Consider the following 27,799-nt stretch of genomic DNA (forward strand, 5'->3'; position numbering starts at 1 on the left):
TCATAGTGCTGGCACCAAGCTCCAGAGATAACCCTGGAGGCAAAAAAAAAAAAAAAAAAAAAAGAAAGGAAGGAAGGAAGGGAGGGAAGGAAGAGAGAGAGAGACAGAGAGACAGAGAGAGAGACAGAGAGAAGGAAGGAAGGAAGGAAGGAAGGAAGGAGAGAATAGAAAGGTAGTCATTAGTGTGTCTTTTTTTCCTCCATGTTGAAAAAGATGGAGAGGAAAATTGTCCAAGTCAGAACATTGCAATTGCTCTTTCTTTCTAGACTTGGAACCACCAGTATCACTGGTGAATGGCTGGGTAATAAAATACTAATACTATAATCTTGCAGCTTGAGAGGAGCCTTTGGAAAAAAAAAAAAAAGAAGAAAAAACCTTACCTAAAAGAACAGAGGACAATGACTATTTTTTAGCCTGCTGACTGGTTTTATTCTATGTATTTTTTCCCCCAAAATATCAAAAGGTGACTTGTAAAGGTGGAATAGCCAGGAAATGTGCTATGAATGAACATGGCCTTTGGCTCACCCAGGAGACCTTTGAAATGAAAAAAAAAAGGGGGGGGGGACTAGGGTTGAATGGCACTTAAAATCATTCTGGAACTTCCTCCTGGCCCCCACTCCCAACCCTCACCGAGCCAATGAGGTCAACACAATCTGCTTTCTCTTCACATACAGAGAAAGGGGGAGGGATTGGATCTGAAGAACAGACTGCCCTCTCTGTTTGGCTAGGTGTCTCCCCTCACTCAAGCACCCTGAGGCTCTGGCAGATGCAGAAGGAGCTGGGGTGGGGGTGGGAGAGGGGAGGGGAGGAAGGGGCCAGGTGGTGAGAGGAGGAACGAGGCTGAGTTCACCTGCTGTTGTCGCGATCAAGACATGGAGAGGCGTGGCTGCAACAGAATAGAGACTTTAGCACAGAGAAGGAACGCATCCAGTGAAATACAAAGAAGGAACTCCGAGGGTGACCCTCCAGGGAAACAGACCACCGGGTTACCAATACAATATCTGCTGGGTGTGTGTGTGTGTGTGTGTGTGTGTGTGTGTGTGTGTGTGTGTGTGTGTGTGACAGTGTGGAAATACAAATGAGATACAGGTCTGCAAAAGCCCAGAGGAGACCCATGTTGGGGCTGGGGAGAAGGCTTGGGGGTGACTCCCAGTTGAGGGTGTTGGTAAAATCACTGGCTGTGATTTCACTTCGTTCAATATTGACATGGGGCAGTGTGTGTGTGTGTGTGTGTGTGTGGTGTGTGTGTGTGTGTGTGTGTGTGTGTGTATACACACACACACTGAGTCCAAGTGTCTAAAGAACTAACTATCCATCCTAATGGACATTATAAAGAAAGCTCTAGAATCTTGGACTTAACAGACACACACCTTCCATTCATCCTTTCCAAAGAAGGAGGACATGTTTCTCTCAAGCTATTACCGAAGAGATGCAAACAGAAAAGGCACAGTTTCGAGAAGAGCTTCAAGGGGGAACAGAGGCACTAGCCCAAAGGCAGAGTCGGTAGCACTAAGAAGTACCGACCTACAGAGGAGGTAACGAAGATCTCCGTGGACAGAATTGGGTGCTTTTGTCTTTCAAGACCTCTGCTTTGGGGAATGATGACCTCCTCCACCTCCTTTTTGTCCTCTTCTCTGATTCTGTGCTGCCTTAAAAATCCACCCAATGGGGAGTCGGGCGGTAGCGCAGCGAGTTAAACGCAGGTGGCGCAAAGCACAAGGACCGGCAGCACATGTACCAGAGTGATATCTGGTTCTTTCTCTTTCTCTCTCCTCCTACCTGTCTCATTTAATAAATAAATAGGGGCCAGGTGGTGGCACATCTGGTTGAGCACACATATTACAAGAAGCAAGGACCCGGGGTCAAGCTCCCAGTCCCCACCTGCAGGGGGAAAGCTTTGCGAACGGTGAAGCAGGGCTGCAGGTGTCTCTGTCTCTCCCTCTTTCTCTTGGTTTCTGGCTGTCTCTATTCAATAAATAAAGAAAGGGGGCCGGGCTGTAGCGCAGCGGGTTAAGCACATGGCGCCAAACTTGAGGACTGGTGTAAGGATCTTGGTTCAGGCGCCCGGCTCCCTACCTGCAGGGGAGTCGCTTCACAAGCGGTGAAGCAGATCTGCAGGTGTCTGTCTTTCTCTCCCTCTCTCTGTCTTCCCCTCCTCTCTCCACTTCTCTCTGTCCTATCTGGCAATAATGGCATCAATAACTAACTACAACATTAAAACAACAAGGGCAACAAAAGGGAATAAATAAATAGATTAAAAACATTTAAAAATAAAGATTTCATTTATAAAAAAAAAGACAAAAAGAAAATTCACTGTCTTTGAGGCTTCACCATGGTAGCTGTGGCACACAACAACAGGAAGTGGCATTTAGTTGTTGCCACTGGGTTGCCTTTGAAATAGTAATAATAATATTTAAATGAATCACAAACTAGTCATTGTCAGGAACTGTAAGAACTGTGCCTCCCATCTGGCAAGAGTATTATGTTCTTAACAAAGTGGAGAACTGCAAAATTCACGTTTTTGGGGTCGTTTTTTTTTTTTTCTTGGTCCAACCTTCTGTTGCTAAGACCCTGAGTGGGAGGGGAGAAATTACTGGGCAGACTCATGCTGAATGGGCAAGAAAACCCTGTTAAGGAACAAGGATACAATGTTACTTCAGCTGTCTTGTCAGTTACTGGCTGTCTGGATTGGTTTAAACACCAACAGGCAATCTGTTGTACTCACAAAAACTAGTCATTTGGAAACAGCCCTAGACTAAAATCACAGATACAGTTTATTGGCACAAGTCATGCCTTCCAGTCATCTAAAGCCTCTTGATGAATCCTGACAGAAGATGAGACACAAAATACACATGAAAACACAGAAAACAGGCTAACTTTATTATCTCTGCTATCAAGTTTTTCCTTATATTTGGGGGATATTTGAAAGCAATCCAAAAAGCTCAACCAGCAAATTAAAGAAAAACACAAGACCTTGAACATATGTCAAAACTACTATGGAGGAACCTGGATGTATTATGAGTATAAAATGACACGTCACTGTCACATGACATAATGAATGCTATTCCCACAGTCTGTTGGTAGCTTTTCAATACTGACACCCAGAATGTGCATTTTCAGTGACAATTGCCCCTCCTGTTAAAGAGTCATCTGCTACAGAGTGTATGTTCAAATACTACATCGGAGACATGAGTAGGTGGTAGATTATTTGATAAAAATAAATAAATAAATAACAAGGACTCACATGCTGCCATTGTGAATTACATTAGCGTTGCCATTTAGAGAACTCAGAATACATTTTGCTTAAGGATCAAAAACCTAGAAGAGAAGGAGCTGGGTGGTGATGGACCTGGCTGACTGAAAACATCACCATGAGCAAGGACATATGTTCAAGACCCTGCTCCCCACCTGTGGGGCAGTGGGAGATGAGGACACTTCACAAGCGATAAAGCAGGTCTGTAGATGTCTCTCTCTCTCTTTCTGTATCTCCTCCTCTTCTCTGTCCTACCCAATAAAAATAAAAAGGGAAAAAGAAAAGGAAAAAAGTGGCCAACAGGAGTGCCAGCACTAAGCTCTGGCAGCAGTTAAAAAATAAGTAAGGGAGTCGGGCGGTAGTGCAGCGGGCTAAGTGCACGTGGCGCAAATCACAAGGACCGGCATAAGGACCCCAGTTCGAGCCCCCGGCTTCCCACCTGCAGGGGAGTCACTTCAAAGGCAGTGAAGCAGGTCTGCAGGTGTCCATCTTTCTCTCCCCCTCTCTGTCTTCCCCTCCTCTCTGTCCTATCCAACAATGATGACATCAATAGTAACAACGACAATAACTACAACAATAAAACAACAAGGTCAACAAAAGGGAATAAATAAATACATTTTCAAAAATAAATAAATAAAACAACTTGGAAGATGTATACAGAGACTGCAGAATAGCCTAATGGATATGAAATACTGAGTACTTCTTTCTAGGCAGAGTGTGAATTATTTGAGAAGCATTTGATACTTAGTACTTCTCTAGAGATTCCCCTATGGAATCCTTCTCATCTCACGGCCAAGTACACTGGAACCCCACTAGCTCCCATCACTGACTCACTGTCTTGATCGCGTGTCAAGGCCAAGATCTGAGTTCTCACTGGCCTGCCTCCACAGCAGACTCTCAACCATTCAATGCCTGGCTTCTACAGACTGGCTTCCGACTTCAAAAAGCAGCACCCGGGTGTGAGGCTGTAAGGGCTGATCTTCTCCGCTTCCCTAAGCGTTTGGTACAGTGCTTGGTGCTTTGCAGAGGCGGCCAATGTCTAAAGAAGGAACAGTCTTAAGTGGATGGGAGTGAGGGAAACACATGAAGAAACTGGGCGCTTGTTAAATTGCCTTGCTCTCCCTGATACTCAAAGCAACTTGTCAAAACCGGCTCCTTTCTAGCTGATAGTATCAAACACACCTGCAAGGCCCAGATGTAACTGGGCTGGCACCACATGGGAGGTGCTATGACATTGGAGGAAGCTCAAGTGCTGTTGTTATCTCCCTCTCTCTACACACACACACACACACACACACACATTACAGTGCATAAGGACCCAGGTTCAAGTCTCCAGTCCCCCACCTGCAGTGAGAAAGCTTCATAAGCAGTGAAGTCGTATAAGAGGCATTGAAGATGCCTGTCTGTCTCTCCCTCTCAATTCTTCTCTTTCTTTACCCCAAAAAATGGAGTTAATAAGTAATGTCTTCCTGAAAGGAAATCACTTTGGACTACTAAAAGCAAGACCCACAACTCAAATTAGTCCTGAGGACTTAAGAGTGAGGAATTTGAGATAATCATTTATATTTACGTGTTCCACTCAGTAAGATAAAAAAAAAAAAGTGAGTACTGAGCTTTAGAAGTAATTAAGCAAGAAAACCTTTTAGAGCTTCACATATAAAGATGAAAGTCCTGGGAGTCGGGCGGCGGGTTAAGTGCACGTGGTGCCAAGCACAAGGACCGGCGTAAGGATCCCGGTTCGAGCCCTGGCTCCCCACCTACAGGGGAGTCGCTTCACAGGTGGTGAAGCAGGTCTGCAGGTGTCTGTCTTTCTCTCCCCCTCTTTATCTCCCCCTCCTCTCTCCATTTCTCTTTGTCCTATCCAACAATGACGACATCAATAACAACAATAATAACTACAAAAACAATAAAAACAACAAGGGCAACAACAAAAGGGAAAATAAATTTAAAAAAGAAAGTCCAATGTGACTTAAAAGTACTCAAATGGAAGAAAAAAACATTGTAGGGTGTGTTAGACGCTAAAACTGGGGACAGATGGTGGCACACCTGGTTAAGCACACATGGTACAGTGCACAAGGACCCAGGTTCAGGCCCTCATCCCCACCTGCAGGGGGAAAGCTTTGCTAGTGGTGAAGCAAGGCTGCAGGTATCTCTCAATATAAACAGACAGCACCCCTTAAGCCAGTGCTATCTATCGTACCTGACAACTTTCAGAAGATGACTAACAGAGCACACATGTTACAGTGTGCAAGGACCCTGGTACAAGACCCCCATGCCCACCTGTGTGGGGGGGGAAGCTTCATGAGTGGTGAAACAGTACTGCAGGTGCCTCTCTCTCTCTCCCTCTTAGCACCCCCTTTCCTCTCAATTCCTCTCTACCTCTCGCCAAGATAAATAAAACATAGAAGATGAACATGAATCTGAATGACTAACTCAAGTTCCTCTTTACCTTAGTGTGTCCCTATTTTAAACAACTTACGATCTCCTTTACATATTTGTGTGGCTTGAACTTTTTTTTTTTTTTTTGCCTCCAGGGTTATCACTGGGCTCGGTGCCTGCACTACAAGTTCACTACTCCTGGAGGCCATTTTTCCCATTTAGTTGCCCTTGTTGCGCTTATTGTAGTTGTTATTGTTATTGTCATAGCTGTTGTAGTTGGTGGATAGGACAAAGAGAAATCGAGAGGGGAGGGGAAGACAGAGAGGAAGAGAGAAAGACAGACACCTGCAGACCTGCTTCACCGCCTGTGAAGCGACCCCCCTGCAGGTGGGGAGCCGGGGGCTCGAACCAGGATCTTTAACACCAGCCCTTGTGCTTTTCACCGTGTACGCTTAACCTGCTGCGCTACCACCCAGCTTCCGGCTCAAACTTCTATAAACATTTTTAAAACACATTATTTAAAGGAATGCCTTTATTGACTGAGGGAGTTCACCTCTGTCATCAGAACTTTCTAGAAAGCCAATGGTCTTGGTGCTCTTTTTTACAACTTCTTAAAAAAGACAAAATGTGAAGAATAAGGAGGCCATCAAAAGACCCTGGTTAGTTAGCAGGCTCTCTAACGCAGTTCTACTGGTGATTTTAAAACAAGTCAAGTTTTTCTAAGCTGCATTCAAACTTTTTTTTTTTGGGAAGGGGACAGTGGGGGGCGTATTCTGTTTGCGTAGACAGAAACCATGTTGGATAAAGCCGGGTCATTCACAAGTTTAAACAAAGGTCACTTCCCCTGGACGTTTGCCATCAGCTTGAGCTACCGGACAAAGCTGTGGTTTTTCACTCCCATCTCTTTTTACTTCTTGATCTGGATGCAGAATATTGATTTACTCACCCGGAATGAATAGGGCTGGAAGAAAGGACCACGTTGTCTAAGTTTTCAGTGCCCCAGCTCAGGCGATAAGCGTTCCTTTCTGCCTCCTTGGCTAGTGTTGACACCTGGGTACAAAGAACACTGGATTTAAAAATACACACACACACACACACACACACACACACGCACGCACGCAGACCTGAATATTTATATATCACCTTTCAATTAAACTAAAATATAATGAAGTCTGAAGACTGTACCCCAGGAAGGTGGTATGATCTGACACTTTCACTTAAAAGACCCTTAAAATAGACCTTTCATAAGGAAATCTAATTCCAATCATCTTACTAAGCCAAGATCATGTTGGTATAATTCTCTCTCAAAGACATCAGTGTTTTATGCATGCCCCCCACCCACCCTCCTTGCACTACTCAACCTGGGACCTGAAATCAAAAACATCTCACAGTAAGTGCTGTTATTATTCACAATTAAACATTTTAAATCACAGGAGACCTTCTCTTTTAACCTGGACCACTCATCACGTGAGCTGGCTTTTTACCTTCATAGAGGTGTTTGTTAAGACAGCAACTGGCTTGGATATATAATCACCACTAAAGAATTTGGCGGGGAGCGGGGCAAGCTGAGCAGTAGAGCACTAGGTTAAGTGCATATAGTGTGAAGCACACGGTTGGAGCCCCTGGCTCCCCACCTGCAGGGAGATCGCTTCCCAAGCGGTGAAGCAGGTCTGCAGGTGTCTTTCTCTCTCCCTCCTATCTTCCCTCCCCCTCTCAATGTATTTCTGTCCTAGCCAATGAAAAGGAAAAAAATGTCTGTCAGGAACAGTGGATTTGTAGTGCCAGCACCAAGCCCCAAGCCCCAAGCCCCAAGCCCTAGTGATAACCCTGCAGGCAAAAAAAAAAAGAATTTGGTTTGTCTGAGGAAACAAACAGTATTCTAGAAAAGAAAAAAAATGCTCACTGAGAAACTGAGTGAACCTTCTCTTTTGGGCTTTAGACAGAGCCTGACATCCGTGCTCCTGGTTTGACAACTGAATTAAGGTGATCTCATGTACTATTATTTTTGTTTTGTTTTTAGAGTGACAACCTTCTCAGGACATTTCCAACAACAAAGATATGCCATAAAGCCCAACCCCAAGAGGCTTTCATGTCTGTCTGAGGCTTCAAAATCCCAGGTTCAATCTCCTACACCACCATCACCCAGAGCAATGCTCTGGTAAAAATAAACAAAGCCCAACCCCAATCCCAACCAAAACCCACATCTCCAGAAAGGGGGACTCGGGTCACCTACCTGATGGCTGGGGATCACCACCGTGTCCTCTATCATCCCGCTGTCCCTCAGGTAAGAGGCGTGGCTCAGGGTGTGCGACCTGTCGGAACTGAAGGACCGAAGGCTGGGAGGTTGGCAGGAGGCCATGACCACAGACCGACAGTGGTGGGAGGGTTGGGAGGATGCGTGATGAGCCGAGCGGGAGAATGAGAAAAGCATACTATTAGCTGGCAGTGCCACATTGGGGGGGGGAGGGCACACCCAGGCCACCGGCCACCCTGACGCGCCTCTGGACTGCTTCCTACCCCTCCCCAACAGGGGCACCAGGGAACCCAGAGACGAGCATGTGACACTCCTAATCTGATTCCTTTTCTTTCTCTCCAGAAAGGTTTGAGACCAGCAGCTCTCCCGGCCGCCTGGGACAAGACATCTACACATAAAAGATTTCCAGCATGAAGGGTTTAAGCAAATTCAAAAATGTGTTATGGGAGCCAGGCAGTGGCACACCTGGTAGAGTGCACACGTTACAATGTGCAAGGACCCCGGTTCAAGTCCCTGGTCCCCACCCGCAGGAATCCAGCTTTGCAAGTGGTGAAGCAGGGCTGCAGGTGTCTGTCTCTTTCTCTCTCTCACCCCCTCCCCTCTCAATTTCTCTCTGTCTCTGTTCAATAATAAATAAATAAAGTATAGAAAAATATATGTTTAAAAAATGGGTTTCATGTTCACCACCCTGCAACTAAGAGATGAACTGGGGCCCGGGTGATGGTGCACCTGACTCAGTGCACATGTGACCACACACGAGGACCTGGGTTCAAGCCCCCTACCCCACACCTGCAGGAGAGGGGAGTTTTATAAGCAGCAAAGCAAGTCTGCAGGTGCACCCCCCCATCTCCCTCTCTATCTCTGTCTGTCCTTTCAAAATAAAACAGAAAAAAAACAGTACATCTATAAAATAAAGGGAAAATGGCCACCGGAAGTGGTGGATTCATCACACGGAACCCCCACAGTAACCATAGTGGCAATTAAAAAAAAGACAGAGAGAGAGAGATTTGGGGGGAGAGGAGTGCATTTCTGCTCCTTCCCCTTTCTCTTCCTGTCCACAGAGGGAACAGCCCAGTGCTGGTGTGGTCTCCTGGAAGGCACAGGGAGGAGTGGACTGCAGCCAGTCATGCTTCCTCTGAGTGGGGTTCCTCTCCTTTGTCTCCAGTGACTCCAACAAAACCATTTCTAAGGCCGTGTCCCCTCTGCGTGTCCTGCGTCCTGTGTGCGCTCAGTGAGGCACCACCAAGGGCTGGTTGGCCAGCCAACAAGTGGCAAAGGCCAGATTTTTCCTGTATGAGCGGCAGCCCCGCACACAGACACATGTGGCAGCACAGAGACCAAATGGCGGAGGGACAAGGACCCAGGCTGGGGGGTTGGCTTCCGCGAAGCTGAACATGTCTGCTAAGTCAGAATTGTTGATGTTCTGGGTCAGATACTCTGGGGTGATGGAACTTCAACATCTGCCTGGATCCAATTTCAGTCTTTCCCACTGAAATGGTCAGCAGGCTGATACTGCAAGCTAGGTTTCAAACATGTTGATCCAAGAAATAAATACTTGTATTCAAAACATTAGCCCAAAGCCCATATTGGGGACGGGAGGAGAGAAGAAAGCTTTCACAATATTTACAGAAGCGAACTTCCATCGAGCTAGGAGGGATCTGGCCAGTGAAGCACTATATAGAATTATGGACTAAAATGTCAGATTAGCACATGGATTTGAGAGCACTCTCATGGTGCACAATCTGACCATGTAATGGTGTCTTTCTGAGCTGTCGATAGAACCAGCTGCAGGGAGCTTTGAGGAAGACATCTGTGGAGAGGTCACTTGTTCTCAACCTATCCCACTGTAAGTTTCCAGCGCCTGTCCAAATTGGTTCTAGGTTTTAGAAGATCATTAGTAAGAGTCAAAGGACTGGATTTCTCACTGGGTTCAATTGTGCCTACATCGCTTGCTGTGTTTATTAGGAGATGAAAGTTAAAATTTCATTTGGGAAGGAGCTATTTAATGTTAGATGAGCTCTTAGAGAAGATGTAGGCCTCTAACACAGCTAAGAATAGCCTGGTACTTTTTTTTTTTTGCCCCTAGGGTTATTGCTGGGACTTGGTACCTGCACTATGAATCCACTACTCCTGGCAGTCATTTTTTCCATTTTATTGGATAGGACAGAGATAAACTGAGAGACAAGGGGGAGAGAGAGAGAGAGAGAAAGATACACCTGCAGACCTGCCTCATTGCTTGTGAAGTGTCCCCACTTGCAGTGGGGAGCTGGGGGCTTGAACCCCTTCAGCGGGTCCTTGCACTTAACTGGAGGCACCATAGCCGGGGCCCCTAGGGTGGTGTTTTGCTAAGTCAACCCACAGAGCTTTAGTCCTGGCTGTTTGATAACAGTTTCTGGCCTTACAGATGTACAAGGAGGTTGTTCAAGAAACCTTTCTCTAGTAGGCTGTGATTAACTTTGGTCTGACCTTGAATTTCAGCAAGGGAAGGGGATGAAATTATTGAAGGTCATCTGTCTCAGCAAATTTACATTTGTACAAATTTGATGGGGCCAGGCGGTGGCACACTGGGTTAATTGTACATAGTACGAGAAGCATTAGGACCTGTGCAAGGATCCTGGTTTGAGACCCGGTTCCCCACTTGCGGGTGGGACGGGCGCTTCACAATCAGTGAAGCAGATCTGCAAGTGTTTCTCTGTCTCTCTTCCTCTCCTCTCTCAATTTCTCTCTGTCCTATACAAAAAAATTGAAAAAGATAGCCACAAAGAAGAAAAAAAAAAGGCAACAGAAGCAGTGGATTCCTAGTGCAGGCACCAAGCCCCGGCGATAACCCTGGAGGCTAAAATAAATAAATAAATAAATCTTTTTTATATTTTTTATATATTTATTTATTTATTTTCCCTTTTGTTGCCCTTGCTGTTTTACTGTTGTAGTTATTATTGTTACTGATGTCATCATTGTTGGACAGGACAGAGAAAAATGGAGAGAGGAGGGCAAGACAGAGGGGGAGAGAAAGACAGACACCTGCAGACCTGCTTCACTGCCTGTGACACAACTCCCCTGCAGGTGGGAATAAATCAATCTTGTCTTGACTGGACTGAACAGGGTTTTCCTGAGCGTGCATTAAACCACAAAGAGCTGAGATCCACTTGTATGGTTTTTATACCCAGCCACGCTCAATTGGGTGCTACAACGTTCTATGCTCTCTCGTCCTGTTTTGGGCCCAGAGAAGGAGTCAGTTCCTTAAGAGGATGCTGACCTGTGTGGGCTCCACCACCCTCTGCTCAGACTTGTGGATGACACAGCCTCAAGTCCCGGCATTTAGAATGCAAAGGTCGGGCAGGGGTAGATAGTATACTGGTTATGCGAAGAGACTCTCATGCCTGAGGCTCCCAAGTCCCAGGTTCAATCCCCCATACCACCATAAGCCAGAGCTGGGCATCATAAGCCAGAGCTGGGCATCTCTCTCTCTCTGCATCTCTCTCAAAAATAAAATAATATTTTTTAAAAGAATGCAAAGGTCATCCGTCAAGGCGCTGGGTTTCTGTGAAAGGATGGAGAAGCACCGGGTTACAGCATCGGCGCCCCAAACACCCAGTGGGAGCCAAGGTAGAACTGACTTGAAGCATGGCCCTGGGGTAGCAGAAATGCAGGTCTTAAAGGGGGGAAGGGAAACTTAGCTTGGATGGGGACACACCAGGTGACAAAGGTGATACAATAAGAACTCAGGATGTGGCCGTCACCGTTATAAATTCTACCCCCCCACCCTTGCCCCCAGCCCCGTCTCATCTACCGTTCTTGTGGAGAAACTATAACTGGACAGACAAGTGGATCTACTCAAGGGGTGAGGATGGCTGAATGTGAATATAGACCCGCCTTGTGCCACCATGTATTCGTAAGAAAGGGGGACTTTGGTGTCTTTCTTCTTGGCCCTTAAGTCTAAATTGGTTTATAATTGGGTGGAGTGATGGAGAACGGATGGATGGATGGATGGATGGATGGATGGATGGATGGATGGATGAATTGATTGACTTTGCCATCACTGGGGTTTCTATTTCAGACAGAAAGAGACAAGACGGAGGGAGAGAGAGAGAGAAAAGGGAAAGAGGCCATAACACAGAAGCTTCCTCCAGTGTAGCAGGGCTGGGCTTGAACCTGAATCACACACACGGTGAACCAAGTGCAATATCCAGACCCTGGTGTTATTATTTTTTTCCTTTTCTTTTTTTTTTTTTTTAATTGTTTGTTTGACCAAAGCACTTGTGAAGCTCTGGCTTATGGTGGTGCAGGGGACTGAACCTGGAACTTTGGAGCCTCAGGCATGAGAGTCTCTTTGCATAACCGTTATGCTATCTATCCCTGCCCTTTTTTTCCTTTTCTGACACCTCCACAGGAATGATGTACAGGAGGAGAAGAAAGGTAAGAGAGAGACAGAGTGATTCACAACCACAAGGAGATTAGGAAGAAAGACAGAGAGAGAGAACAGGTCATGTAGACAGAGTGAGGGAGAAAATAGGTCAGGAATATGTGGCTGAGTACCTCCATCGTGTAAGAGTTAATTCAAGCTCACTGTCTACTGCCTTCTAAAATGTTCATTATGTAGCCAATAGTCACTTTCTAGTTATTATTTTTTTCTAATTTTTTAATCATCTTTATTTACTGGATAGAGACAGCCAGAAATCAAGAGGGTAGGGGGAGCTAGAGGGAGACAGAGAGACACCTATAGCCCTGCTTCACCACTCGTGAAGCGTTCCCCCTGCAGGTGGGGACCGGGGGCTCGAACCTAGGTTCTTGAGCATTGTAACACATGTGCACTTAACCAGGTGCATTTTTTTTTCCTTTAAATATTTATTCCCTTTTGTTACCCTTGTTGTTTTATTGCTGTATTTATTATTGTTGTCATCATTGTTGGATAGGACAGAGAGAAATGGAGAGAGGAGGAGAAGACAGAGAGGGGGAGAGAAAGACTCTACCTGCAGACCTGCTTCACTGCTTGTGAAGTGACTCCCCTGCAGGTGGGGAGCCGGGGGGCTCAAACCGGGATCCTTACACTGGTCCTTATGCTTTGCGCCACCTGCGCTTAACTGGCTGCCCTACCGCCCAACTCCCCACTTTTTTTTCTGTAACATAGAATCTCCTTAGTGAAATCAAGTCAAATATTCTAACACTGGAGAATCCAAAGCAATAATGAATAGCACAAAGATCTGAAATAATTCAGGTTTCCAAGTCAGTAACTGTCTGCCTTGGTTTCAAAGAATATAACGTAACATCTTTTTGCAATAGAGTTGCCTTTCCCTTCTGTTAAGTCAGTGCTGTACAGCTATTCAGTTAATGACATTTATAGTAACAAATTTAGAAGTGCTGTGAACCTCCTGCTCAGTGCCAAAAGCTTTCAGATATATATGATTGTTTTTAACTAGGGAACAAATTGCTTTGTAGACAAAGAACAGGTAATGTGAGAACTTGAAATCACACTGGGAAAAAAAAACAATTTTAATAATTTAGTAGGAATATCTTAGGCATTTAGTTATGGAGGTGTAAAACTCTACAGAAAGAGTGAACACCAAAAAAAAAAAAAAAATTAAAAATGGTGATGTGTTGTTCTAATCTCTGGAGAAGCTTCTATGGTTTCCTGGTAAGTCACGTTTTACACTGAATGGCATTTTAAGTTTATAAGCAAAACTAAAATCAGATGAGAGACACTATCCATCTAACGACAGCTCAGCTATGTTTTTATTGAATGTAAACTCAAGTGTGCTGACTTTTATTTCTTTGCATCTAATCAGCATTATTTTTCCCCCTCTCACCTATAATTTACAGGGGGCTAATTGTCCTTTTTTTTTGGGGGGGGGGGAAGAGGGAACATCATGCTATTGTTTTATCAGCCACTAGATGGTGCCATGACAATGAGTCATGCTAGACTCAGTCTAGTTATGCAATGGGGTCTTGTAACTCAGATATAATTGAACACATTAGCTTCCCAATTTGAAAGTAAATCCATAATTCTAAAACATCAACACACACACATATACAGCAGTGAGCAGGGAAATGCAGATGAGTCCAAGATGGAGGTCTGTCCATGCTATAACATACCTACCTGGGCATGGTACTGTTGAAAGCATACCAAAAGAAAAAAAAAAATAAAGAAATACCAGAAAGGAAGAATGGTTACTGGAAACAGGTAACACACTGAATTGCCTAAGCAGAATGAAAACAAGACAAATAAATAAAGCAAATGAGAAAACCATGGAAGTGGGATGTGGTCTGGAATTCCAGCGTGGAGAGGCTGGCGGATTCTATAAGGGGGTGGGGTGGGGGTGGGGGTCCTGGTCTGCTTCCCGGGCCCTGGGCTTACACACCCACAAGGCTTTACTTGAAGGAGACTGGTCGAATGACTAAGCTCTGCTTTACAGAGCATGCTCTAGGTGATCTCCCCACCTGAGCACTTTCAAAGAAGGAAGATAGGTTGAATCGAAGACTTATTTTTCTTTGTTATTGTTATTGTTGGTGGTGGTGGTGGTGCTGGTGGTGTGTGTGTGTGTGTGTGTGTGTGTGTGTGTGTGTAAGCCGCTCTTATCACTGAGCTATATACACCCAGTAGCTTCCACATACGGTTCTTCTTTTTTTTAATATTTATTGATTCCCTTTTGTTGCCCTTGTTTTTTATTGTTGCCGTTATTATTGATGTCATTGTTGTTGGATAGGACAGAGAGAAATGGAGAGAGGAGGGGAAGACAGAGAGGGGGAGAGAAAGATGCTTTACCGCTTGTGAGTTTGTGAAGTGACTCCCCTACAGGTGGGGAGCCGGGGGCTCGAACCGGGATCCTTACGACAGTCCCTGTGCTTTGTGCCACATGCACATACACTTCTTAGTAAAAGAGATCATACTGGGAGGAGAAAAACAAGCTGGTTGTTAAGAACCTGTGCAAAACCATAAATATTCCATCTGACTGAGCCTTTGCAGAATCTCAGATTGTGAGGGTCCACTCTCTCCACCTGAGAGACTCCATACTAACCCCAACTATCCCACCTCCAGCCTCTCCCCTTCTCCTCCAGTGGCTCCTACATCCTGACCCCAAGGAAAAGCCTGGTTTAGTCAAAGTCACTGATGCTGAGGAGACAATCTGACCTCCTTCTCCCACTCCCTGATATCCACTGCAAGATCTAGCCACTCTTTCTTTGGAGATGTTTGTTCCAAACCTCTCATCTCTTTCTCTCTAATATTTTTACTTATTTTATTATTGGATAGAGACAGAGAAATTGAGAGGGGAGGAGGAGATAGAGAGGGAAAGAGACAGACACCTGCAGCCCTGTTTCACCACTTGTGAAGCTTTTCTCCTGCAGTTGGGGACCAGAGGCTTGAACACGGGTCCTTGTGCACTGTAGTGTGAGCACTTAACCAGGTGCGTCACCACCTGGTCCCAAGACCTCTTCCTCTTAACTCTCAAATACTCCCCAGTCCTGCCGCTGCCAAGTCCTTTCCCGACACCCTCAATGAATATTGATGCAGTCTCTTCTCAGATGTCACCCTCCCTGGACTCCCCCATATCTTGTTTCTCTGTCTCGTTATCCCTTTTTGACTGAAGGACTCAGTCAAAAAGCAAATCTGACTTCCATTCCTCCATGCTTGCAACACCCCTTTCTCATCTTATTCTGGACTTGAGGAATCTCTCCACCTTTCCTTCACATCAATATTCTGCACTTGCTCCACGTTCGGGATCTTCTACAGGAAACCTGGGTCTCAGGGCTCCCGTGGAATTCTGTGGGTCCCCCTAACCGAGTTCTCTCCCAGCCCATCAAACTATGACTTCATCAACCGGATCTTAGTTTATCATCATGGCTGCAACATGTACCACAAATCCAAACCAGGAGGGTACCCACTGCATGGCCAATAAAATATGTGTGTGTGTGTGTGTGTGTGTGTGTGTGTGTGTGTGTGTGTGTGTGTGTGTGTGTGTGTGTGTAAGATGAACAAAGATAGGACACTGCTTATCAGGGGAGGAGGAAGAGAAGAAAATGAGGAAGATGAAGATGAAGACGAAGATGAAGAAGCAGAAAAGACTTGTTTTGTTCACAATCCATTTAGAACAGGTGGCTCTTTAAAACATTTATTTCTTGGCCCCTTAGCTCTGCTATAGCCAACTTGAGGCTAGAAAGCTGAGGATACGGATTAGCAGAGGATAAAGCTAGAAAGCTGAGGATACGGATTGTGCCGTGCAGAAGAACACACGGTGAGCCCGAATCAGTCGGGCACTCAGGATAAGGGGTGAGGTGACGTCCCTACCTAGCTTGTCTGAAAACAAACAACTTCAGCTAGTGCCACAGAAGCTCTCTGAAGAACGTAAGAGCTTCTTTTTGGGGACATGACACAAACTTCCTGGGATGTGTCTGTGGAACCTGTTTCTCTCAGGTGGCTGACTGCACACAGACTCCTGACTGAGGGATTCTACTCTCATCCTTTTTTTCAGGAAAAGAGCTAGTGCTGTGTGTGTTTTTTTTCTGAGTTGTTTCTCTTTAACTATTCTTCACAACACCATTTTTTTTTTTGCCTCCAGAGTTATTACTAGGGCTCGGTGCCTGCACTATAAATCCAGTGCTCCTGGTGGGCTTTTTTTTTCCATTTTATTAGACAAGACAAAGAGAAATTGAGAGAGAGAGGAAGACAAAGAGACACCTGCAGACCTGCTTCACTGCTCGTGAAGCATCCTCCCTACAGGTGGGGAGCCAGGAGCTTGAACCGAGATCCGAGATCCGAGATCCTTGCACTTCAAACTACGTGCGCAGCGGATTAAGCGCACATGGCGCAAAGCGCAAGGACCAGGCGCAAAGTGCAAGGACCAGACTAAGGATCCCGGTTCGAGCCCCCGGCTCCCCACCTGCAGGGGAGTCGCTTCACGGGCGGTGAAGCAGGTCTGCAGGTGTCTGTCTTTCTCTCTCCCCTTCTCTGTCTTCCCCTCCTCTCTCCATTTCTCTCTGTCCTATCCAACAACAACGACATCAATGATAACTACAACAACAATGAAAAGACAACAAAAGGGAAAATAAATAAATATTAAAAAAATAGTAGCCAAGGAAGTGGTTCAGTAGATCGAGCACATTACTTTGCAAGGGGGAAGCCCTGGGTTCAATCCCCAGTGCGACAAGCCTACGACCACAGTGTGGTGTCCTGAAGACACACACTCAAACAGTTTAAAGTTACAGTTGTCAACGAACGCAGTGAGCTAACGTACAACCCAGAGCATTCAGTCACAGTGTGGAGACCTTTCCCTTTGCATCATCATCAGGGAAAGGCACTGCGCTGGCCTGTGTGTTGTACATGAGTGTGCGTCGGTACCTGTCCGAGCGCCCGCCCTCTAAGCTGTAACGTAGGTAGTTCATGCCGTCCAGGAACTGGCTGCTGGGCAGGGAGTCATCCCCCAGCTCCTTCAGGTCCTCAGGCCTCAGGTATTCTCCTCCGTCTCCGGTCATGGTGTCGTCGCCTTGAGAGGAACAGAGGCAGGTGGGGCAAAGAGTGACTCTTTTGGAATGACGTGATCAGAGAGTGTGGCTGGGAGAAGCCCCAGGACAGAAAGAAGAGTGGGAACACTGTGCACACATGGCGAGAAGACAGCACTCTTGTAGTGAAAGAGGGCCTGCGTTTATAGAAACAGCACCAGGGACGGTTTCCTGTCACTCACTATCGCAATGACCTGGGCGGTCCCGCTTTTCACACTAGCGAATTTTCTTTTTAAGAAAATATTTTTTGTAAATATATATATTAGTTTTTTAAAATATTTATTTATTTATTCCCTTTTGTTTCCCTTGTTTTTTTTTGTTGTAGTTATTATTTACTGTAGTTATTATTGTTATTACTGATGTCGTCATTGTTGGATAGGACAGAGAGAAATGGAGAGAGGAGGGGAAGACAGAGAAGGGGAGAAAAGGATAGACACCTGCAGGCCTGCTTCACCGCCTATAAAGCGACTCCCCTGCAGGCGGGGAGCCAGGGGCTCAAACCAGGATCCTTAAGCCTGTCCTTGTGCTTCACGGCATGTGCACTTAACCCGCTGAGCTACCACCCGACTCCCATATATATTAGTTTCTATTACATTTATTTATTTATTGGACAGAGACAGCCAGAAGTTGAGAGGGGAAGGGGAGGTTGAGACACAGACACACCTGCAGCTCTGCTTCACCACTCGAGAAGCTTTCCCCCTACAGGTGGGGACTGGGGGCTCAAATCTGGATACTTGAGCACTGTAACACGTGTGCTCAACCAGGCATGGCACCACCCAGCCACCCTCCTTCCTTATTCATCATCTCATTGCCAAAACAGATTGTCTAGATTATGCTAGCTTCTTTAATATTCTTATTTGGGGGCCTGGTGGTAGCGCAGCAGGCTAAGCGCACATGGCCCCAAGGATCCTGGTTTGAGCTCCCAGACTGCCACCTGCAGGGGAGTTGCTTTACAGGTGGTGAAGCAGGTCTGCAGGTGTCTATCTTTCTCTCCACCTCTCTGTCTTCCCCTCCTCTCTCCATTTCTCTCTGCCCTATCAAACAACAACAATAGCAATAATAACAATAATCACAACAAAAACAATAAACAACAAGGACAACAAAAAGGAAAAAAATAGCCTCCGGCAGCAATGGATTCATAGTGCAGCACCGAGCCCCAGCAATAACCCTGGAGGCAAAAAATAAATAAAAAAAAAAAAATTCTTATTTACGGGCCCAAACAAAAATTGGTAAAGTCATGGACCTGTTAGAATATACCTAAAAGGGGGAGTCGGGCTGTAGCACAGCGGGTTAAGCGCAGGTGGCGCAAAGCACAAGCACCGGCATAAAGATCCCGGTTCGAGCCCCGGCTCCCCACCTGCAGGGGAGTCGCTTCACAGGTGGTGAAGCAGGTCTGCAGGTGTCTATCTTTCTCTCCCCCTCTCTGTCTTCCCCTCCTCTCTCCATTTCTCTCTGTCCTATCCAACAACGACAACAACAATAATAACTACAACAATAAAACAAGGGCAACAAAAAGGGAATAAATAAATAAAATAAATATAAAAAAAAAATTAAAAAAACCTTTAAAAAAAAAAAAGAATATACCTAAAAGAGACATCCTAGCTTCTTCCAGTATGAAGACCCCTAATCTCCTCTGCTATATTCTTACCAATCTTGTCGATCATTATTAAATTACTAATAAAATAAAATTTTAAATAACTCTTATTAATAGGGGCCAGACTATGATGCATCTGGTGGAACATACAGGTTACAATGTACAAGGACTCAGGTTCAAGTCCCCCGTGGGGGTGAAGCAGTGTTGCAGGTGTCTCTGTTCCTCCCTCTCTGTCTCCCTCTTCCCCCTTGATTTGTCTGTTTCTATCCAACAAATAAAATATTTTTTAAATGGGGGAGACTGGGTGGTGGCGCACCTGGCTGAGCGCACGTTACATTGCGCAAGGACCCAGGTTCGAGTCCCCAGTCCCCACCTGCAGGGGGAAAGCTACACGAGTGTTGAAGCAGGGCTGCAGGTGTCTCTCTGTCTCTCTCCCTCTCTATCTCCCCCTTCCTCTCGATTTCTGGCTGTCTCTATCCAATAAATAAATAAGGATAATAATTTTTTTATTTACTCCAGGTTTATTGCTGGGGCTCCATGCTGGGACTACGCACCCACTGCTCCAGTCAGCCTTTGTTCCTTTTAAATATTATTACTGGATAGGACAGAGAGAAATTGAGAGAAGAAGGGGAGCTAGAGAGCAAGAAAGAGAGGGGGTCAGACGGCAGCACAGCAGGTTAAGTGCACATGGTGAAAACCGCAAGGACTGGTGTAAGGATCCTGGTTCGAGCCCCCAGATCCCCACCTGCAGGGGAGTCGCTTCACCACCTGTGAAGCGGGTTTGCAGGTGTCTATCTTTCTCTCCCCCCCCCGTCTTCCCCTCCTCTCTCCATTTCTCTCTGTCCTATCCAACATCATCAACAACAATAATAATAACTACAACAACAATAAAACAAAGGCAACAAAAGGGAAAATAAATAATATAGAAATGAGTTATCATCAATAACTTCCAATATATAGCAGTGTTGAGAAAAAGCTTAGATTACTATAACTAGATCTCATAGGATGTAATGATCCAATCCAAGAGACTTTCTAGAAATTTAATTTCTCCCCCCCCCCACCTTTTGTCTTTTTATTATATTTAATATTGATTTACAAAGTTGCACAAATAGGGGTATACTTCCATACAGTTGCTGATACCAGAGTTCTCCGTCCCGCCCTCTCCACTGGAAACTGCAGTAGTTTTCCCAAAGTCCCTGATACGGACCATAAAACCAGTAAACCAGGGGTGTAGACGTTACACAGGCTCCTGTACCGAATATCAAATCAATGGGGACCCAGGTCAAATCAATGTGGTTTACAGTCCACAATAGTTATATCCTTTTCTCATATTTGGGAGCTACTCTCTTCCCTGATCCAGCTTTCTAGCTCTTTTACCAGCCATGACATCATCTCCCCAGACAATAACCTGGGTCCACCTGTGTATCTGATGTCAGGCTCAGGCAAAAACTAGTAAAGTCATGGGCCCCTTGGAATATACCTAAAATAGACCTACTAGCTTTTTCCAAAACCGAGGCCTCAAGTATTTATCTGCAATATTCTTTACTTTAAGTTCATGATTGGCCAAATATTTGTTCTGCTTTATAACTTAACTCTATTTTAGCCGCCAGGTTCCAGATACTACTGTGATGCCAACCAGACTTCCCTGGGCAGATGATCCCACCAATGTGTCCTGGAGCCGTTTTCCCAGAGCCCTGCCCCACTAGGGAAAGAGAGAGACAGGCTGGGAGTATGGATCCACCTTCCAATGCCCTTGTTCAGTGGGGAAGCAATTACAAAAGCCAGACCTTCCACCTTCTGCACCCCATAATGACTCTGGGTCCATACTCCTAGAAGGATAAAGAATAAGGAAGCTATTGGAGAAGGGGATGGGATACAGAGTTCTGGTGGTGGGAATTGTGTGGAATTGTAACCCTCTTATCCTATGGTCTTGTCAGTGTTTCCATTTTATAAATAAAAATTATTAAGAAGAAAAAACAGTAAACATCTGGGGGTGGGGAAAAGGGGTCTGGTATCCTGCTGTACTCTAGTGAAAAGGACCTAAGTTAGGAGTAAGAGTATTTTGCCAACACCTGTCACAGGGAGATGAGAAATTGTACCTGTGTGTCAACAACTTCACTATAAACCATTAAACTCCCAATAAAATTATATAAAGATCCTTTGACAATTATTTTGGAAATAAAGAACTATTTTAGACTAAATACACACAGTTTAGTTATTATGGTTTATATTTTTTTTACATTTTTTATTATATTTATTGATTGATTGGATAGAGACAGCCAGAAATCAAGAGGAAAGGGTTGGACAGAGAGGAGGAGAGACAGACAGACACCTGCAGACCTGCTTCACCACTCGTGAAGCTTTCCCCCTGCAGGTGGGGAACAGGGACTCGAACCTGGGTCCTTGCACATAGTAACGTGTGCTTAACCAGGTGCACCACCACACAGCCCCTGATTTATAAATTTAAATGTCCAACTTTGCTTAGAGTGGTAGCATGCATGCCCTGCAAACGTCTTGTGGGATAGAACGTGTCAGATTCTTCTTTTTTCTCTGTATAGTGAAGTTCACCCTAAATAGCTTTACGGCTTCTTTAATATTTTTTTATCTTTATTTGTTTATTGGATAGAGACATCCAGAAATTGAGAGGAGGGGAGTCGGGCAGTAGTGCAGTGGGCTAAGCACAGGTGTGAAAAGCTCAAGGACCAGCATAAGGGTCTCGGTTCGAACCCCTAGCTCCCCACCTACAGGGGTGGGGGTCACTTCACAAGCAGTGAAGCCGGTCTGCAGGTGTCTATCTTTCTCTCCCCCCTTCTCCATTTCTCTCTGTTCTATCCAGTAACAAGAACATCAATAATAACTACAACAATAAAACAAGGACAACAAAAGGGAATAAGCAAATAAATATTTAAAAAGAAAGAAACTGAGAGGAATGGGGAGATTGAGAGAGGGAGAGAGACAGAGAGACACCTGCAGCGCTGCTTCACCACTTGCGAAGCTTTCTCCCTGCAGGTGGGGGGTTTGAACCCAGGTCCTTAAACATTTTAATAAGTGTGCTCAACCAGGTGCCACCCCACCCAGGTCTACTTTCAGGTTTCTTTACATCTATTCATAGCTACCTTAAATGATGCATGTTATAACAACTAACTTCATATATTTTGCCACAGCTAACATCTGTCTTCATTCAAGAAGAATGAAACTAATTATGTTCATTTCAGGGAATCTAATTTATTTGCTTGGTGTTTTAATTAGGGTAAGAAATCTCAACAATAGTGGTCCAGAGGGTGGTGCAGTGAGTAAGTCATTAACCTCTCAAGCATGAGGTCCCCAGTTCAGTCCCTGGCAGCACATGTACCAGAGTCATGTCTGGTTCTTTCTCTCTCTCCTATATTTCCCATTAATAAATAAAATATTTTTTTAAAAAAAGATGTCCCTTTCCTTAAAAAAAAAAAAAAAAGAAAGAAAGAAATCATGAGGAGTCGGGCGGTAGCGCAGCGGGTTAAGCGCACATAGTGCAAAGCACAAGGACCGGCATAAGGATCCCAGTTCTGGGCCCTGGCTCCCCACCTGCAGGGGAGTCGCTTCACAGGCGGTGAAGCAGGTCTGCGGGTGTCTATCTTTCTCTTCCCCTCTCTATCTTTCCCTCCTCTCTCCATTTCTCTCTGTCCTATCCAACAACGACGACATCAGTAACAACAATAATAACTACAATAATAAAACAAGGGCAACAAAAGGGAATAAATATTTTTTTAAAAAAAGAAATCTCAACAATAGTGTCAAAACCATTAGTAGAATTAACAAAAGCAACACTTGTAGTTACCAAGTTAAGATAAACCACAGGCTCAAACACACACACACACACACACACACACACACACACACACACACACACACCAGTATTCGTGTTACACATGCAATTTCAAAACAATGAAGTTAGTATTAAGTCAGTTGCTTCTACCCAGTTAAGAACTATAAGGCAGGAAAGGCTTCCACTCCAGAAACTTCCTCTCAAGGTACCTGAATCACTCAGGGTTTCCCCATCCATCAGATGCTCACCACACCGTTTCAAAGCTGTTCAACACACATGTGAGGGCAAATAAGATGGCGCCAGAGGACAGGGCATGAGGGCTCATCTGAATACGAGAAACTAGGTGGCAGGTGTACAGGTGTAAGCAGGGCCACAAGAAGACGCTTTGGCAAGGCCCTTCCACTTAGAGCCAGAGCACTGACCCTGTATCTGCTCACCCACATTACAATCTTTCTAAGGACAGAGGCAAGATGCAACCAAGATTACCAGTAGGTGGTTTAACAGAGATAAACTGGTTGCAATTGACAATCTTGCAAAAAAGCAGTTTTGCTTAAAGATCGTATCTGGAAGGGGGCGGGTGGAGGGTAGATAGCATAATGGTTCTGCAAAGAGACCCTCATACCTGAGGCTCCAAAGTCCCAGGTATAATCCCCTGTACCACCATAAACCAGAGTTGAACAGTGCTCTGGTGAAAAATACAAAATAAAATAAATAAATAAATAAATAAATAATATAAAACTTAATCCTTTTCTTTAAGGAAAAAAAAAGACCTTATCAGGCAGGGGCTGAGTGGTGGTGCACCTGATAGAGTGCACACGTTATCATTCACAAGGACTCAAGGTTCAAATCCCCACTCCCCACCTACAGGGGAGAAGCTTCACAAGTGGTGAAGCAGGGTTGCAGGTGCCTCTTTTTCTCTCTCTCCCTTTCTAACTTTCCTTCCCCTCTCAGTATCCTCTGTCCTATCAGATAAATATTTAAAAAAAAGAACGTGAGGGAGTCGGGCGGTAGCGCAGCAGGTTAAGCGCAGATAGCACAAAGCGCAAGGACCGACATAAGGATTCTGGTTCGAGCCCCCGGCTCCCCACCTGCAGGGGAGTCTCTTCAGAAGCGGTGAAGCAGGTCTGCAGGTGTCTGTCTTTCCCTCCCCCTCTCTGTCTTCAGCCATCTCTCTCCATTTCTCTCTGTCCTATCCAACAATGACAACAACAACAAAAATAATAACTACAACAAAAAAACAGCAAGGGCAACAAATGGGAATAAATAAATAAATAAATAATTGAACATGAGGTCAAAACAAAAAAAGAAAAGAAAAAAATAGAAGCAAGAGGAAAGAAACTAGTCAGAGACCCCGCCCCTCGTCCCCTAGAGGCAAAAATAAATGTCACAAGTCAAGAGGAATCCTGACCAGCTGTGATGATGCCACTGTCCACGCCCACTGTACCAGCCTGGTCCCTAAAAGGAGAAAGAGCTGCTGGCTTGCTCTTGTGTCCCCGAAGACTGGGCGGATGCCTCTTACCTTCCTCGTCGGAAACATCCAGAACCTCTGTCATAGTCTCGGGGACATTGAGCTTGTGTTTCTCAGTGATGGTCTGCAAAGACAAAAGTTGAACGGGCTAGTGAGAAACTGATGGTGAAAACAGAACAGAGTCAAAGCAAAGATGGAGGGTATCCAGCGGAGGAGGGAGGGGAACAGTGCACCGAGCCCGAAGGCCACCAGACACCAAGCCCTGAGGATGTCACCTTCCGCAGGGAGGTTCTGGGAGCTTCCAGAAAGATGACTGAGCGCTTGCAGAGAGTGAGTGACCCTTCCGGCAGGGACGTCGCACCATGAAAGTCGATGGCTAGGAGTCGGGTGGTAGCTCAGAGGGTTAAGCGCACGTGGCGCAAAGCACAAAGGCCGCCGTAAGGATCCCGGTTCAAGCCTCCGGCTCCCCACCTGCAGGGGAGTCGCTTCACAGGCGGTGAAGCAGGTCTGCAGGTGTCTGTCTTTCTCTCCTCCTCTCTGTCTTCCCCTCCTCTCTCCATTTCTCTCTGTCCTATCCAACAAGGATGACATCAATAACAACAATAACTACAACAACAATAAAAAACAAGGGCAACAAAAGGAAAAATAAATAAATATATATATATATAAGCAGCTGGTCCCAAGCTGCAGGGGGGAAGCTTCAAAACAGTGGGACAGGGCTACAGGTCTCTCACTCTCTCTTCCTCTCTCTCTTCCCCTTCCCTTTCAGTTTCTCTGTCTCTATCCAAAATAAAGTAAAATAAGACGTTAAAAATAAAACAGGAAACAGAGAGGATCACATTATCAGTGGGCACATACAATGTCCAGGATTAAGCTCAGGGCCTTCTTAGCCCAGCTTCTTATCCACTGAACCACCACTCAAGCCATGAGACCATTTTCTCTTGCAAATCAACTCATATTTATCCTCCACTTCCAGGACCCTATGAGTTGCTGGTGGGAAAGAGTTGGAGCACTCAACACAGAGGCCAGCATTTATTTCACATCCAAAAGAGTGAAATTCATTCATTCATGAGATGCATGTCAGGAAGTCTGGCCAAGTTGGAAAAAAAAAAAAAAAAGCAAGCTCGCCACCCACTGGTCATATGATAGAACTACCCCGACATGATACCAAATAACCAGTTGACAGAAAACACCACTTCTAAGAGAACAGAGGTGCTTGGTTCATCCTGCCACTAAAACCTACACTAGTCTGTCATAAAGAAGCCACTCAAGTGAGAGTCGGGCAGTAGCACAGCAGGTTAAGCACAGGTGGCGCAAAGCACAAGGACCCTAGTAAGGATCCCAGTTTGAGCCTCCTGCTCCTCACCTGCAGGGGAGTCACTTCACAGGAGGTGAAGCAGGTCTGCAGGTGTCTGTCTTTCTCTCCCTGTCTGTGTTTTGCCCTCCTCTCTCCATTTCTCTCTGTCCTATCCAACAACAACGTCAATAATAATAACTACAATAATAAACCGAGGGAAACAAAAGGGAATAAATAAATAAAATAAATATAAAAAAGAAGCCAATCAATTAAACATATAAATGTGATGGCCCTACTTTTTTATTTTATTTAAGAAAGGAGACATTAACAAAACCATAGAATGAGAGGGGTACAATTCCGCACAATTCCCATAACCCGATCTCCACATCCCACCCCCTCCCCTGATAGCCTTTACATTCTCTATCTCCCTGGGAGTATGGATCCAGGGTCGTTGTGGGTTGCAGAGGGTGGAAGGTCTGGCTTCTGGAATGGCTTCCCCGGCCCTACTTTTAAGAGCGTCCTGGCATAAGAAAGTCAACATGAAAAAGCTGTTCAAATTCACCCCTGTGTAGAGTCTCATGTTGGAGCCTGGCTTGTCTCTCCCTTATATAATTGATTGAAGCAATCTTTTAACTCTCTAAAAAAAAAAGTGTACTGTGATGTCCTGACCCACAGTTTTAACAATCTGCCCGAGAAAACAAACAGTGTTCTCTACATGCAGGCTGTGTCTGCGCTTACAAAGGAATCACAGCTCATGAATTAATCACACCCCACTCAACTAAAAGATTGTGCACGGGACCAAGTCTACCCATCTCACTCAAAGCACACCAACAGGGCCTTACTGTCAGCCTCAAGCACAAAATCCCTTTCTTTTCCCCACAAAGAAACAAGGGTCCTAGACTACCAGATACACAGTCCCAGCCAACTCACTCGGAATTCTGTTGTTGTGGGGAGTCGGGCAATAGCGCAAGGACCAGTGTAAGGATCCCGGTTCAAGCCCCCAGCTCCCCACCAACAGGGGAGTCGCTAAACAGGTGGTGAAGCAGGTCTGCCAGTGTCTTTCTTTCCTCCTCTCTGTCTTCCCCTCCTCTCTCCATTTCTCTCTGCCCTATCCAACAACGACAACATCAATAACAACAACGATAACTACAACAATAAAAGAAAAACAAGGGCAACAAAAGAGAATAAATAAATAATTAGGGAGTCGGGCGGTAGCGCAGCAAGTTAGGTGCACGTGGAGCAAAGGGTAAGGACCAGCGTAAGGATCCCAGTTCAAGCCCCCGGCTCCCCACTTGCAGAGGAATCACTTCACAGGCAGCGAAGCAGGTCTGCAGGTGTCTACCTTTCTCTCCCTCTCTCTGTCTTCCCCTCCTCTCTCCATTTCTCTCTGTCCTGTACAATAACAACAACAATAATAACTACAACAACAATGAAAAACAAGGGCAACAAAAGGGAAAATAAATATAAAAAAATTTAAAAGAAATCAAAACATAAATAAATAATTGAAAAGAAAAGAATTCTGTTGCTGTTCTACAATCTATTTGTAAAAAAAAAAAAATGTAACACTCTACCATCTCTCGGCCTTTCTACTCGACAAAGAAAAATTAGAAGAATCTTCAAGTTCCTGCTGTAGGAAAAGAGCTGATAAATAAATTGCTCAGAGGACAGTGATTCCACTTTTCAGCAGGGCATCTCCCTCTGAAGAGGTCTGATTTCAGCTGTGCTCCAGGAAGGATATTTATTGCAGGAGCAGCAGGATTCCGTGATTACCAACCAACTGGCTTTGCCGTTCTGAAATTTTCTCTGGACCACGGTGGTGGTGACCATTCCTCTCTGCTAAGTAAGCAGCCCCTTGTATTCAAAATGGCGAAAAGTGCATGTTAGCTATAGACTCTGACAAAAATCAGTACAGTCATGGGCCCCTTGGAATATACTTAAAATAGACTGCTTAGCTTCTTCCAACATGAAGACCCCAAATTTCATCTGCTCTATTCCCACCTTTAGGTTCCTGATTATTAAACAATTTGTTCTGCTTTATATCTTAATTCTTTTCAGCCACCAAGTTGCAAATGCTACCATGACACCAACCTGACTTCCCTGGGCTGACGACCTCATCCATGTGTCCTGGAACCTCACCTCCTCAGAGCCCTGCCCCACTAGGGAAAGATAGAAACAGGCTGGGGGGTATAACCTGTCAATGCCCATGTCCAGCTGAGAAGCAATTACAGAAGTCAGACCTCCCACCTTCTGCAGCCCA

At 45.2% G+C, this 27,799-nt stretch overlaps 1 protein-coding gene across 8 annotated transcripts in view; it reads right to left on the minus strand.

Moving 5' to 3' along the window:
* The window catches only part of LOC103123836 (ankyrin-2), a 181,276-nt gene that overhangs the window by 80,952 nt on the left and 72,525 nt on the right, over positions 1 to 27,799 (minus strand). For 2 of the 8 annotated variants that reach the window (XM_060186196.1, XM_060186200.1), the window contains exons 19-24: positions 24,297 to 24,369; positions 22,987 to 23,040; positions 17,218 to 17,362; positions 7,866 to 7,968; positions 6,579 to 6,682; positions 851 to 886 (exon numbers count right to left, since the gene is read on the minus strand). In XM_060186196.1, the coding sequence (XP_060042179.1) occupies positions 851 to 886; positions 6,579 to 6,682; positions 7,866 to 7,968; positions 17,218 to 17,362; positions 22,987 to 23,040; positions 24,297 to 24,369 (515 nt within the window). Of the gene's footprint in view, positions 1 to 850; positions 887 to 6,578; positions 6,683 to 7,865; positions 7,969 to 13,980; positions 13,993 to 17,217; positions 17,363 to 22,986; positions 23,041 to 24,296; positions 24,370 to 27,799 lie in introns of all 8 variants that reach the window. The other 6 variants (XM_060186198.1, XM_060186202.1, XM_060186197.1 and 3 more) reach the window with 4 other exon arrangements.

Source organism: Erinaceus europaeus, chromosome 2 (genome assembly GCF_950295315.1).
Source record: "Erinaceus europaeus chromosome 2, mEriEur2.1, whole genome shotgun sequence".
NCBI classification, from domain to species: domain Eukaryota; kingdom Metazoa; phylum Chordata; class Mammalia; order Eulipotyphla; family Erinaceidae; genus Erinaceus; species Erinaceus europaeus.